At 44.0% G+C, this 14,402-nt stretch overlaps 1 protein-coding gene across 4 annotated transcripts in view; it reads right to left on the bottom strand.

Moving 5' to 3' along the window:
* Window positions 1-13,526, bottom strand: part of FCHSD2 (FCH and double SH3 domains 2) — a 195,179-nt gene extending 181,653 nt beyond the window's left edge. For all 4 annotated transcript variants that reach the window (XM_075415395.1, XM_075415404.1, XM_075415422.1 and 1 more), the window contains exons 1-2: window positions 13,333-13,526; window positions 10,505-10,602 (exon numbers count right to left, since the gene is read on the bottom strand). In XM_075415395.1, coding sequence (XP_075271510.1) covers window positions 10,505-10,602; window positions 13,333-13,353 — 119 coding nt within the window. In that variant the 5' untranslated portion in view covers window positions 13,354-13,526. The remainder of the gene's footprint in view (window positions 1-10,504; window positions 10,603-13,332) is intronic.
* Between the last annotated feature and the right edge of the window lie 876 nt (window positions 13,527-14,402).

Raw genomic sequence — 14,402 nt, 5'->3', positions numbered from 1 at the left:
CGGCTGCTAGAAATCAAGACACAATAATGCTGGCTAGTCTTGCTTTTCTGATTTATTTTTTTAATTGACAAATCATTCTAGACTCTCTCCTCTGTCTCTGCCTGGTTTTAGGATGGACAGACATCTTTTTTTAGATCAAACATTAACAGAAATTCAGCAGCCTAACATGTGGTAATGTTTCCAGACAGAAATGCACAATCATGTCAAGAGAGTACAACTATTATGCTGTTGAAAGTCTGAAAAATGTTTGGGTCAATTTTATTTAACTTTTTTAAAAATTCAGGCCCTCATCTCTGTCATTCTCAAACTCTGAATTAAAACCAAAGCACTTTTGCCTTTCATACCCTTAGAAAAAAATTTCAAGTAATTTCACAAATTTCCAGCCTTTCCCAATATTGCCAGGAACGTCTCACAAAATATACAAATTCATTCATTCTTCTATTGAAACATCTTTAAAAGCACTTGTGATCTGAGATCATCTTAAGACTCTCATACCCTCAAGAAAAATTGCGGCTTGTTTGGTTTTTTGCCTCCTCCTTTTTTTCCTCCCCTCCAGATAGGCATACAGAATACAGCAGAGAAAAAAAAAAAAAATCACTTCTTTATTCTCAGTATTGTATGTATTTAAGCATGGTCACAAGTGCCAAAACTTTCTTCACTAACACTGGCTCGCATCTGGCACACAAGCTAGAAATAACTATACTTAGTGGCTTTACCACCATAAATCTTCGAAAGCCTTCTGCATGGCTGAGCTCTTCTCATAAAATTAGACACCAACGCGTTTTGTCTTTCTCATTAAAAGGACGCTCGCTGGAGAAAGCGCAGGAGGATAGAGATGTGTGTGAACAACCTTCTGGTAGCCACTGGAGATCAGACCTAACCGCGTTCTCACAGGCACAAAGAAAGGAATACTTCAAATAAAAGACTGTTACAAGGAAGATCTCTGAACATTGAGAACAACTTTAAAAATCTAAGACTAGAACCTAACATGTTTCCAACAGTACACCAGGAAAAACCCTCGATTTCAATAGATTTTTTTTTTTTTTGGTTGCTTTTACTCTTTCCTCAAGTACGAATTGGAAATACTGTGTTTGTTTCAGAAATAAACACAACTGAACACTTACAAACATTAATTCAATAAAAAGCCTCTAACTGAAAGTGTTCCTACTATGCCTTTTGGAAAAATGTTATTAAAATTTTAAAACCTACTATAAAAAAAAAAAACAGAAAAGCAGTACTTTCAGCTATTACAAACCAGTTTCGTCTACTGCAAATACTTCAGTGGAATAACTTTGGTTTGATTAGGTTTTGCTCTTTTTTTACAACCCATTTTTAAACATATGAATGCAGAACACCTTTTTTGCGTGCTTTCATACTGCAGTAAGCGACTAAGAAGATTGAACAAGTTCATTCACTGTACTAAGACAAAAAAAAAAAATAATCAGCTGCATATTCATCAGAACACTAAAATCACCCGCTGTGATACAAGATAACAGCTAGGTTGAAAGTCCAGTGGGCGCAGGAGAAGTGGATCTCAATAACCAGCTGAGGATGGCAAGCAACTAAGTACTAAGTTCTCCACAGTCAGATAACCACACTGCGCTGGCCCCTATCTGGGGGTTGGGGGGGAACCCACCAAAAAAATCTCTCTTTTTACCTCTGCCTCCCCTATGCAGAGTATTTACATGAGGTAAGAGCTGATAACATCGTTTCCCTCATTTGTCAGGACAAGCTTCCTACTCACCAGCACTGCAAAGGCCCAAGGTTTTCAAGGTCTCCTGACGGGTGATGAGACCAGCCGTTCTCTTTTGATTCCAAAGCCAGACTTGACCCGAACGCAGCAGTCAAATATTAAAAGGAAATTCACAGAATGCACCATCAGGAGACTGGCTGAACAGCTCTATCACATAAATTCTGTACATTTCTGAAGAGGTTCTTCAGCATGCTTTATATAAAGTTCAACCAGCCTTTATGAGACACAAACTACACACAGGTCCCAAGTACCACTTTCAGTAAAAACACAAAAACCTCTTCAGATACAGCAACAGCCATCTGAGCCGTATCAGCTTCTATGAAAAGAGGCATCTTTTTTATTATTTTTATTATTTAGAAACACCAACTTGCCACACTGTTTGCACCAGGGACCGTGGACAAGGTTTTACTTTCTTCTTAACTCCAGTTCTCTGGCACAAACATCATCACTGCCAAGAATCTGCTTTCACAACGTGCTAGCGGTTATTTTCAGCATGACAAAAACTGAACTTGTTCTGAGCCAGCCTGACACACAGTCAAAAACACTTCAGTGAAGCCAGTTCTGGCGGTGTAACACCGTCTTCTGCCATCACCACACCCTTCTCGCAGAGGCAAGGCACAAAATATAAGGGACCATGAACCCGACTGACACGAAACCAGCTTCACTAGCGGATGCATGTCTCCTTGTTCATCTGTGAGCATCTCAAGTAACTTCCAGAGGAAAGACAAGGCTGGCACGGAGAGGAGGGGAAGAAAAAATACAGTCTTCAGCCACGAAGCTAGATGAAAAGGGTGGAGTGCCCTCTGTCAACAGCCTCCAGGCCCCAAGCCACAGCACGTATTGTTTACAAAAGACTTCGTGTAGGTTATGCTAAAAGGCTGAAAGCACTGTCTGCAAAAGATGTGGAAAGCACTATTGGCAAAGGATGCAAAACCTGCAAAGTAAACCTTTTCCCACCAAATACGATGAAACAAATACAACAAAACACCATAGGAAATTAAGCCAGGCTACACTAATTGTCTCTGGAATGGTAAGAATGCTCTTCCTCTTTCCAATACAGCTTATCATGACATTTGCGCTATGTCCTGAACGTCTTCAATTCCTCTTACATAATACAGGGTTTTGGAAGTAAGAACTGGGACTGAAAATACTTAAATCCTCAAAGGAAAAGCCTTCCCCAGAGCATCAGGCTTGGGTTTGACCAAGTGGATCAAAGGAAGAGCTTTTTGCTCCTTTAAAATTATCCTGTACCATATATTCTAATATACATACCTAACTTAGAACATAGCATCATAGAAATGATAGAAATGACAGAAATCATAGAAATTATAGAAATCATAGAATCATTAAGGTGGGAAAAGACCTCCAAGATCATCAAGTCCAACCATCAACCCAACACCACCATGCCTGCTCAACCATGTCCCCAAGGGCCACATCTACATGTCTGCTGAACATCTAACTTGGTTGGTTGACAGCTACTCCTTGCAGTTGTCACCATAAAAATCTGTAACGAAGGCAACTTTACAGGACTGCATCACAACTGTTGGTTTTCTAGAGCTCTGTCAAGTAACATTGTGGTGAAAAACGATAGTTAGCTCCAGGAAAGGCCATACTCGGATAAAATTCAGAATTAAAAAATAAAAAAACACTACAAAAACAAACCCACACAACTTTCTGAAGGCTAACTTATTCTTGAAAAGGGGGCACTGAGACAAAACCGATCATGCAACCTTTGGCCAACAACACATACGCTGCACTTAGTACCACAATCACCTTTTCACTGTCCTCCAGGATAACTGCGTACTTGAGGCACACTGCTCACCAGCTAACGCAACAAGCCTGAATTCTCCTGAAAGCTTCTAAGAAAACACAAGCTCTTAAAAATCAGACTTCCAGAGCTTGTGTTGGAATTGCTTTAACAAACAAAAGCTCATTCAAATGCAAACCTTCAAGCCACGGTGGAATAAAAATATTAATTTTCTTTCTGATGTGAGAAATGGATTGTTGGGGGTTTATACCCTTACTTCTGCTACAAAAAATCCCCCAAAGAATCGTAAAAAACAGGAGACCCATTACCTTTTATATGTCAGGAATTAAGGAAAAGAATGAAGGAGTGGGGTCCGTTTCTCAATTTCACTGTGCCAAGATAGGCCTGAATCATTACACTGTGGCTATGTTTATACTGAAACTTTTTTTTTTTTGCTCAAAACTTGGACTTCCACACCCAGTAGGCAACATTTTTTTAAGTACATTCCAAGCTTCCCTCAAACAGTTCCAGTCAAAACATCACCAGATTTTAATACCATCAAGAATGTGAGCATCTCATTAAAGGGTTGCCTAATTATAGGTAACGTGCCCAGACCACAGATTCTGTGGCATTTTTATATGGAATATTATTCAGAAGTAACACCCTCAACTTTTCTCAAAATTTCTGAAATTCATGCGTATTTAGTGTTACAGCGAAGAAGTATGCTGTGTTCCCTCAGCTAATTAACAGAGTTTGGAAAAAAAAAAAAAGCCCAACCTTAAAAACGAACTCACAATACTCAGTAGCGGTGAGAAAGATCAACCCAAGAGGAAAGAAATGTCATCAACTCTGAAGAAAATTGCAAGCTTCAAAGACAAAAATTAAGCCTCTAGATCTACCAGTTGCACAAGGAAAGCCTTTTCAAGTGTGAGTCAAAGCCAGACTAAAACAATACTGAACATACAGTTTTCCTGAGTTCTTCTAATTCTTCTGCTTTTTCCCACTTTGCCAGGTTGCAGAATTCAGAACCTGCAAGCACCAAAAATCACTCTGCTCCTACTTAAATAACACCATAAACACCAAAGGCAAGAATCTCATCTGCCAAATGGAGTAAATGACCTTGAAGGAAAAAGGAAAGGTGGCAACAAAGGACAACTTTCTGAGCAGCAGCAAGGAGAAAAAACGACGACCTCCTCACGAAAACGTCCCAGCGATTGCTGAGAGGAAGTTCTGAACGGGATTTTTTTTTTAAAAAAAGGCCTTATCAATCAGATACCCACTAGCCAGAGGCAAACCTGCTCTGAAGCCTAATGTTCAAGAACATTCAAATTGCATTCCCTGCAGCCGGAGACTGGAAAGAACAGGAAGAAAGGTAAACTCCTCACTTCCACTTTGCCTTAGGACATGAAAAAAGCTGTCTCCTAATTTTTCAGAATCTCTTATGGCATCCTAATATCGCTATATATATATATAAATATATATTCTTTTACAGTTTTCTCTTCCAGTTACTCATCCTTCTGCAGCGCTATCTGTACTGTGACGAGGCTTTTCCCTAACACAGTATCTGTTAAGTGATCTGCGTTGTAGCTGCTACACTGGATTTGCTGTGTTTAAGATTGGAACTGCAGTTAGTTTCTGCTTCAGTACCTTGACTCACGGCCAAAGCTGCCGCAAACCTTATCACGAACCTACCAACATAATCAGTGAGATTACAGAAGCGTAGTCAAATTCCACTGGAGAGTACAAAGTATACTCATAGCAAAAGGTTACATGCAACTTTATGAAGTGGAGCATAATTCAATCCATAAAATGACATGTTAAAACTAGCAGCAACTAGCTATCTACAGATACATATTCATTCATACTTTTTTTTTTTTTTTTTTTTGTTAATATCTGTACTGTTGACTCAGGCTTGTTATGACAGGAACGAAACACCAAGTTAAAAGACGTTGAAGAAGTACTCTGTCCTCGTACTGGGCACATAAACACAAACCCCCACAAGTTCCTCTTTCCCTCACCCACACACTCCACATCCAACCCACGACATCTCAGCGGAGCAGAGGCAAGCGACAGCCCAGCTGACAGTGACACGGCATCCCAGACCAGAAAGGGCTCAGACTGTCAGGAAAGCCCTACAAGATCTCGCCACTTGGCCAAGTAAACAAACTTCACAAACCTAGCAGGCCTAAGCAGTACTGCTGAACATTAAATACAAAAGCATCTTGGAAATGGAGGTGATGCCCAAGAACTAATTAGAATTCACAAACTCAGAATTGGATAAAGGACAGACCAGGGAGAGATGAAGTTTCTGGGAGGAAAATAAAAAAAAAATAAGTTGACAAATTGGAGGGAACAAGCAATCTTCAGAGGGCAGAGCTTTGGAGGAGAGGATGGAAGACAGAACATACCACACAAAGGCAAAGCAGCAGAAGGAGGAAGGCAAGTGACACAGAAACACAGTGAGAGGAGAATGTAGCTTTATTAAAAAAAAGTGTAATTAATTTGTAGGATACATTACACTGCGACGTATGCCAGACTGAAAAATGAGAAGATACCTTAAACAAGAAAAGTAAGGAGGGAAAAACCACAAGGACAGAAGAGGGAAAGAAACAGAAGGAGGTATCGGTACATATATTTGCAGACATTATCAGGAGTACACAAAGATTATGAGCCTATGATTTTGGCAATTCTTTTTACACCATGAATTTGATTGAAAGTGATGAAAAACTCAATTCACAACCCAACAACTGAAAGGACGGTATCGCTATTCCATCTCAGCCAGAAATCATGCAATCTTTACATCTATTTTCAACACTCGGTACAGTCAACTGACTTAAAATGATGAAGCAACACAGGATCAAGGCATTCAGACAGCAGAAAATGAGCTAGGACTTAAGTAAGGTGGCCTTCCCAGCTGTGTAATTCACAAAGTGGCAGCTGTGTTTTCTACAGGAGCATTAGGCTGTGGTTACACAGTGTCTTTAATCCCACGTGAACCTGGGCTGCTGCTGCACAGTCTTGCTTTCCCTCTCCTTCCTCGAGTACTCACCCCTCCTACCTCCCATGCTAGCCGCGGCACATGCGCAGCCACACAGCAAGCTGGATCAGCGAATGGATTTATCAAAAAAAATTATCCCTTTTGGGGAGAAGAGTTGGGGAAGGTTTGATTTCAGGTGGGTAAATTCCCTAATTCACACAGCTCCTCCATGCTTATGCTCAGTGGAAATAGTTGGCAAGTGGAGCCGGCCTTTCAGCAGCCATTCAGACTTCAGAACAGATTCAAACAGCCATGCAACCACAATCCCAATCTCTCTGGCAAAGCATGAAAGCGAAGAAGCTTTACAAGCATTTTAGAATACATTAGCAAAAACTGTAAAGGCATACAAAGTTCTTTTGAGAGGCAGGCCACTTGAGATAACATTCAAGGCAAAGCAACTATCACCTAACAAGTTTAAGAAGTCTATAGCATACAAATACATTACAGAAATACCAAGCTGAATTAAAATGTGGATCATACAAAGTTCTTTACAGCTTTGCAGACACGTGCACACACAAAAAAGAAACGTACATCTATGTCCTGGCAAACTAAGAGCAATTTCAGAGCACGATGTGTAACTGACTTGCTACCACCAACCAAACAAGGCAATCTTTAAAACCAAAGTAAAACATACAAAAAAATGCCAATATCTCTGACAAATTCAGTCATTCATAACCCAGGTGGTCCCTGGGGAAAAAAAAAAAAAAAATGAACTTGCTGCCTAAAAGTAGCCAGGTGTGGATAGATCGAAGAAGTACTTCTAGCCATAGAGAAACTGAATGATATCTGGGTCATGGCAACAAAGCCTGCGTTTACCTTTTGGGGGAAAAAACCTGCTTCTCCATCACAGTTGCAGAAAGACAATCTTTTTATAGTAATGCCAGCACGGATCTACCACATGAAAGGGTATGGTAGCTTTAGTGAGCTACAGAAGATAAACATATGTCATGCCTAAAACTGAGCCAATGATCCTAAAAGCATCCTGAATCACTTGTTCCACAAATTCCCCAGTCACCACGTACGAAGAAGTGCCACACGAAGAGCCAAATAGAGATTACAAACACAGAAATGTATTTTTAAACCGATTTGCTAACACATTTCAAAACACATTTTTTATTATAGTCTTGTCAAGTCATAAAAAGCTACTCCAGCTTTCCTGCTACTAAGCTCCCACAGAGAAGAGAAACACAAGGCAGTTGGTAAGACTACAGTGGATATTTGATTTTTTTTTTTAATGGCTATTCGAATTCTACGTTGTGTCAAAATTCATCCTGCTCCCAGGAAAGCTTTCCACTCAACCATCGGCACGTAGTTCTGTCAAGTCCCAGGTATGCTTTCCAGAAGCAGAACACGTTGCCTTTTCTTCCCAGCCTCCAGGACCTGAATCTGCATCCTTGCACACAAAATGCTGTATTATCACTCAAAAAGAAGATGTATTTTAAATTTCAATAAACATGCCGGTTTTGTTTATGTACAGCCCTTAAGGAGATAAAGTATCTGCAGAGGGGCTGGGGAAAAAGGCAGTTACACCTATACACCTCAGCCCTGACCAAGAAGAATCCCGTTTGGAACAGGCTGAACTACTCTTTTCATCCCCTCCAAAAGACAAGAGCCATAGTTTAAGCCTTCAAACTACAAACATTTAAAGCAGTGCTCCGTTTTGCATAAAGATATCAAAGCTATTGGAATGGCAAGTATGCTTGTGATCTGGTAGGCTGCCAAAAATCATCTGCTAATGCAGTAGACAATAGATGTATTCTGCTAGCACTGGTAAGAGAACTTTCTGATCTTTCCCTTGTATCACTTTGGTTTAGTCGTATACAAAAAGGAACTGAAATGATGTAAAAAATGTAATTAAGAGTTTTAAATCCCATACAATACTATGGTTTACAAGTATTGCATATGTGATTTCAATGCTTGCATTTATATGCTAACAAATACAGTAATTATTTGTAATAATTTAACATATTTGAAGATGCATTCTTGAGCACTAACTTGCAAACCATGTATTCAGAGTGCCTTGTTGCCCCTGCAGCAGTTAAGTTTGCAGAGTTCAGAGCAGCATAAAACGAGAGCACGAAGCTGTACTCTTGCAGTGCCTGAAAGCTCCAACAGTGCTACGGAAGGACCCGAACTCTCTCAAGTCTCGATAAACAAACAGCCCTCAGTTAAAATTGAATACTTTTGGATAACAGCAGGGTGCTTTCTATAAAAATAATTCTTCGTTCCAGAGACAAAAAGATCCTGTGTGTGGTTCCAGCAAGCATTGCTTTCTGGAACGCTCCGGAATCACGGTGGCTGCATATCCTGAATACAGTCATAAATACAAAAGTAATGGGACGACGAGGCTGACACCCAACTTCTCACACGAGTGTCACACACGGACTGGCGCAGCATCAAGACTACCAAGTCTTTAAAGCCCAGCTCCTCCTTCACAGCTAGATGTAATTAAAAGGCCTCTGTGTCAGCAACCAAGATCTTTTCTTTTTTTCCAGCAAATGTTTTTACGCAAAAATTGCCTTGTTCTCTCTTATTCTCTTATCTGATATTTGAACAAATCATCGACACGATGGAGATGTCATATCCTATCACATCATTCAATGTTTAAAGAATGTTTAATCTGTAAATCCACGCAGTGATTCTGCAAACACAGACTGCTTGCAACAAGAAGGCTGAACAGAGACTATGTACATTTAGAGACTGTCTTAGTGAATTAAATATAACACAGTTTCTTAAATGATAACATTAAAATTTACAAATTCAATTAACTGTAGAAATTAAATTACATTCAAGAAAGGTATCCGAAGTCTGCATTTTCAAATATTGTCCTGGTTTTGTATCCACAGGCGGACCATGCTTACGACATCTTTCAGCTGAATGCAGACGGAAGTGATTATAAGCTCCTGAAAAATAGGAAATGCTAACAAAACCTGGACTAGAGCAGCAATACCTGGTCTAGATGTTCTAAAAATAAGCTTCTGTCTAGGGGGAAAAAAATCCTTGGATCAGTCTGCTACTTATTACTCAGCATTTGCTAGTTAAACACTGCACAGCCGCTCGTTTTAATCTAAAGAAATGAACACCGTGATCTTTCCCATACAAAAAAGCGTTTCAACACCCACAGAAGAAAAACATTCTCACCATTCTGATCTACGAAGAGAGGACACTGAGAGCGAGACAAACAGTATGTCATCTCTCAAAGGTAACACGGTTGCATTTTATATACAAACACCAAGGAAGAAATCTCATTTAAATAATTAATGGGAGGACTAGACACTGCCAAAAAAAGCAGTACAGCAGTGAACTCACTGCTGCATGTTTTACAGAAGAACCATCCTAGAAATTGATCCTCTCCAAATGGAATGATTAATCCTCCATACAATGCCAGGTACCCGCTGCCACCGTATTTTGCTAAGGGCAAACTTTTAACTTCAATAGAAGCAATCACATTAGGTAAAATGAATATTAAAGGCCCCACAATCGATGTCACGTAGATCTTCCCTATTGATCGTAACCCGTGCAGACTTTTAAATTATAAATGCAAACACCTTCTTATAAGTTTCTGGCAAAAAAACACAATCTATTTAGAAGTGCTGTTCAAAGCTATCTCTAGCGAGACATAAATCATCAGCGGTTTTAAAATATTTTAGTCATTTTAGCAGCCTCTTACAACCGGTAAATCAAACTCTTAGTGTATTATAGAGAGAAATATTGCTGAAAAGACCACCGCTTTTTGTATGTTGTTTGCAACTTTTTTTTTAACATTTCCCCCATTGAAGAGAAGAAAAAATGGTTTGCATTGTGTTAGCTCCAGTTATAATTTCCAGCTGTGTCAAAACTTTAACAGCCTAAAAGCAGGAAATCCAAAGAGGAAATTCCATCGTCAGTTCCTGAAGTTTTGTAACTCAAATGTTCTTCCAAAAACTGGATCTTAAAGGAATTTTGGTAGCATTTTCTGTAACCTTACCTGATATCTTCAAGTAGCTCACATTCTGCCTGATGCTTGGCCTGAAGTTTTGTCATCTGCTCAACCTGAATGTTTTTTAGCTCTTGTGTAACTTTCACCTACAAAAAACCACAGACCACATATATTTTCTGTAGAGTTTAAGTCAAATTTCAACAAGAAAAAAAAAAAAAGCGTGTTCTTCATCTATTCTGAAATTGCACATTTCAGTGGAAAAATTGAACACAGAATTAAGAGTGCAGTTTAACCCTACGCAACATTCATGAAGGCTGATTTCAATAAGTGCTGTTACACCAGCAGGCTTACACTACACACGACAAGAATGTCATCCTTATGCTCAACCATTAACAAAAGTGCAATTTTATTCCAAAACCTGGAAGAGTAGCTTGTGTGCAACGAAAGAGTTGTGCCTACCAAAAAAGAAAAAGCAGGCCATAAAGGAAAAAAATTAAATTACAGTGCATACATTTAGCACTTCAGCAGAAGTCACACAATTCAGAAATTTATGAAAGTGCCCTAAAATTGCTACCATTTACAGAAAGCTTAAGCACTGTGCATTAAATCAAAAGAGCCCTCTGTAAAAGGCTTAAGCAGGTTGGCCTTACATTTTTGGTATCGGCGTAATCTTCCTTTGAACCTTGTGATCATGAAGCTAAAATTTCAATACTTTGGGGACCTACTTGACAACTGGCGGGTAGCAGCATTGGCACAGGCTGCAGGAATTGTTTGATTTTGGAAGGGAACCTTGGGGTTGTTTTGTTCTTGTTTCATAAAAACGAGAGGTCTTGGCATTTAAGCCCTCTAGTGATCACAGGGAATCCATGTATTGGCCTAAAAAATGATCACCAGCATATCTGAAGACATTCTGCATTCATGAGGATAGAAATGCCAAACAGTTACTGTAATGGGGGAAGAGGGATGAAAAATTCAGAGAGGAAGAAGACACAGATCTCCCTCTTCTTCGCTAGCCAGGCAAAAAACCCCTAGATTTCATCAGCTAGCAAAAGCTTCCTCAATTTTAACAGTGAAAACAATTCCCCCGCAACAAATACCCTTAAATCACAACATTATGTAAAGACAAGTTTTTCACATGATGCAAAAAAAAAAAAAAAAATCACATGTACGCCCCTGGCTCTAAGCAGAAAAAGCGTCTATTTTTAACATGAACTTTCAGTATTTTTGGTTTTATCTGCATATGAAAAAACCCTACTCAAAATAAATAAACCCACACAAGACGATCCATGTAATGGAAATAATCTCAAACGAAATCATATAGGCAAAGAATGACACACATGTAATATAAATAAGCTGCCAAATACAAACTAAAATAGAAATAAGCACTGTTTCACAAAAGCAGAGTCCAGCCGCAAACCAAGAGGTCGCGAGGCAGGAATGAGCCAAGGAGAGATCCTCACTGCAGCTGCCTGCCAGGGCTACTGGGGAGCTCGGGGGATGACAAGGGATTTCTGTTTACGCTCCTTCTCAAGTCTTCCTTCCCTCCCAACCTCTCCTAGGCACTATTACAGTTCTTCACCCAGCAAACCCCTGCAATCTCCTCTCCTCACCAAGCAATCTCAACATCGCACGTGAAACCTCACATAGATGCGGCAATCAGACTGTAAATGATTACTGCCCAAACCACCCTCACCAGGCAGCATCACGAAGAATATGGAACACGCACAAATCTCAGAACCACAGAACTCCCTTCCACGGTGTCTGTACAGGAGCAGCCTCTCCACCCCGAGACCTGCTTCACCTTCACTAGCTCCCCTCTTTATCCCCACACATCATCACATACAACCCTCAAAAAAAACCCAATCAATCTCCATTATCGGTACTGACACACACCCGGCTGGACACGGTGCTGTGCAGCCTGCTCTGGGTGACCCTGCTTCAGCAGGGGGGTTGGACTGGGTGACCCACAGAGGTCCCTTCCAACCCCCTGCCATGCTGGGATTCTGTGAAGTGACACATAGCTCCAGACCCCACTGGAGCTCAAGTCTCCCACCTAACAACCTGCCTACACCAACAAGCCACACTCGGAACAGCCTTTTTTCGACATCTATGCTCCTTCTTCCATCTCTTCTCGCAGCAGCCCCCTCCTAATGCAAAGCACCCCATATCCCCACGGACACAAAAATAAAGCCTCCCCGCCGCGTTTGCAGATTGTTCCCATCACACACACGTCGCACATTTTTGGCTGCCCCTGTTCACCCGCGCTCATGATACACGCCGGGACAGCCCGCATCCTCACGCTGACTCCTGGTGTGACCTTCTGCTCCAAGACAACCCACCCATCGCTGTCGGGATCAACATGGTACTCCAAAGCCAGCAGAGCCCCCAAAACCCACCCGCCAGCCCCCCACCCACCCAGCACAGCCTGTCTCAGCACCAAGCCCTCTGCTTGGTCATTGACCCTTCCAGCCCTCCCCAGCCATCGCCCTCCTTCAGCTGGAGCCGAGGTGGCCCAGCCATGGTCACCCCAATCCCCCCAGCCCCTGCCCCCCCCGCCGTGATGTGGGAAAGGGGGTGCACGTCACCTGCACCCCTTTCCTCAGCCTGGCCCTTCCCCGCACCCCATCCTGCCCCCCCACACCTGACCCACCCCACCAGCACCCACGGCCCCCCGTGTCCAGCATCCAACCCCCCCCCCCATACATTCCCCCCTCACCCACACTGCGGGGCCGCTCACCAACCCCCCCCCACCCTGCTCCAGACCGGCGGGCCCAACCCGCTGCCCCCCCCACCCCCCCCCGCGCCCTCAGACCCCCCCCACCCCCCACAACCCACCCCACCAGGCCCCACCGCCCTGCCCCAAACACCCCCCTCACCTTCCTCGGCGGGGGCTGCATGGTGCTGCGCTGGGTCTCCACATCAACTCCCTCCCCCCGGCAGCAGGATGCGGCCCCCGCTGCAGGAGGAGGAGGAGGAGGAGGAGGAGGAGGAGGAGGAGGAGGAAGAGCGGGCAGTGGCCGTCTCCCTCCCGGTTCGGGGCGAGCCGCGGTCGGCGGGAGGAGCGCGGGGAGGGGGGGAGAAGGGGGGGGGGGGGGGGGGGGAGGAGGCCGCTTCTTCCTCACGGGGAGCGGCGGGCGGGAGCTGAGCGGCGTCCCGAGCGCCGGCCCTGGGGGAGCGGGGAGGGGCGGGAAGGCGGGGACCGGGGGGGAGCGACTTCGGGGGGGGGGGGGGAAGAAAAAAAAAAAAAAGAAAATGAGGGGAAAAAAGGAAAAAAAAAAAAAGAAATAGAAGCGAGCGGGCGGCGGCGCGCGGCTCGGGAGCGCCCCGCTGAGGGGACGCGCGCGCCGCCACCGGACGCCTCCCAGCGGCCCAGAGCGGCCACCATAGAGCGGCGCGCGAGGGGGGAGAGAGAGAGAGGCGGGGCGGCCACGCCCCCCCGCCCGTCCCCGCCCGGAGCGCCGGGTCCCGCGGCGGGCGCTGGGGGGCGCTGTGGGCAGAGCGGGAGGCGCGCGGCAGAGCGCGCGGGGGGGGCGGGGTTTGCACAAGGGGGGGCGCGGGGAGTGCGGGGGTGTGGGGGGTGCACGGGGCTGTGCACAGGGGGTGCAAGGGGTGAACAGGGGGGTTCAGGGGGTGCACGGCGGGGCACAGGGGTGTTTGCAGGGAGGGTGCGCAGCGAGGGTGCAAGGGGTGCACAGGGGGGTGCAGGGGTCTGCACGGGGGTTTGCAAAGGGGGGTGCAAATTGTGCACAGGGGGGCACAGGGGTCTGTATGGGGGTGTGCATAGTGAGGGTGCACAGGGGGTGCAGAGGGGGGCCCAGGGGGTGCACAAGAGGGTGCAAGGGGTGCACGGGGGGGTGCTATGGTGTGTGCAAAGGAGGGGAACCGGGGGGGTGCACAGGCGGGTGCAGGGGTTTGCACAAGGGGTGCAGGGGGGGCACAGGGGGTG

This window comes from Opisthocomus hoazin, chromosome 1 (genome assembly GCF_030867145.1).
Source record: "Opisthocomus hoazin isolate bOpiHoa1 chromosome 1, bOpiHoa1.hap1, whole genome shotgun sequence".
Taxonomy (NCBI): domain Eukaryota; kingdom Metazoa; phylum Chordata; class Aves; order Opisthocomiformes; family Opisthocomidae; genus Opisthocomus; species Opisthocomus hoazin.
Note: the sequence above shows the minus strand (reverse complement) of the source record. Positions and strands in the feature narration are given on the sequence as shown.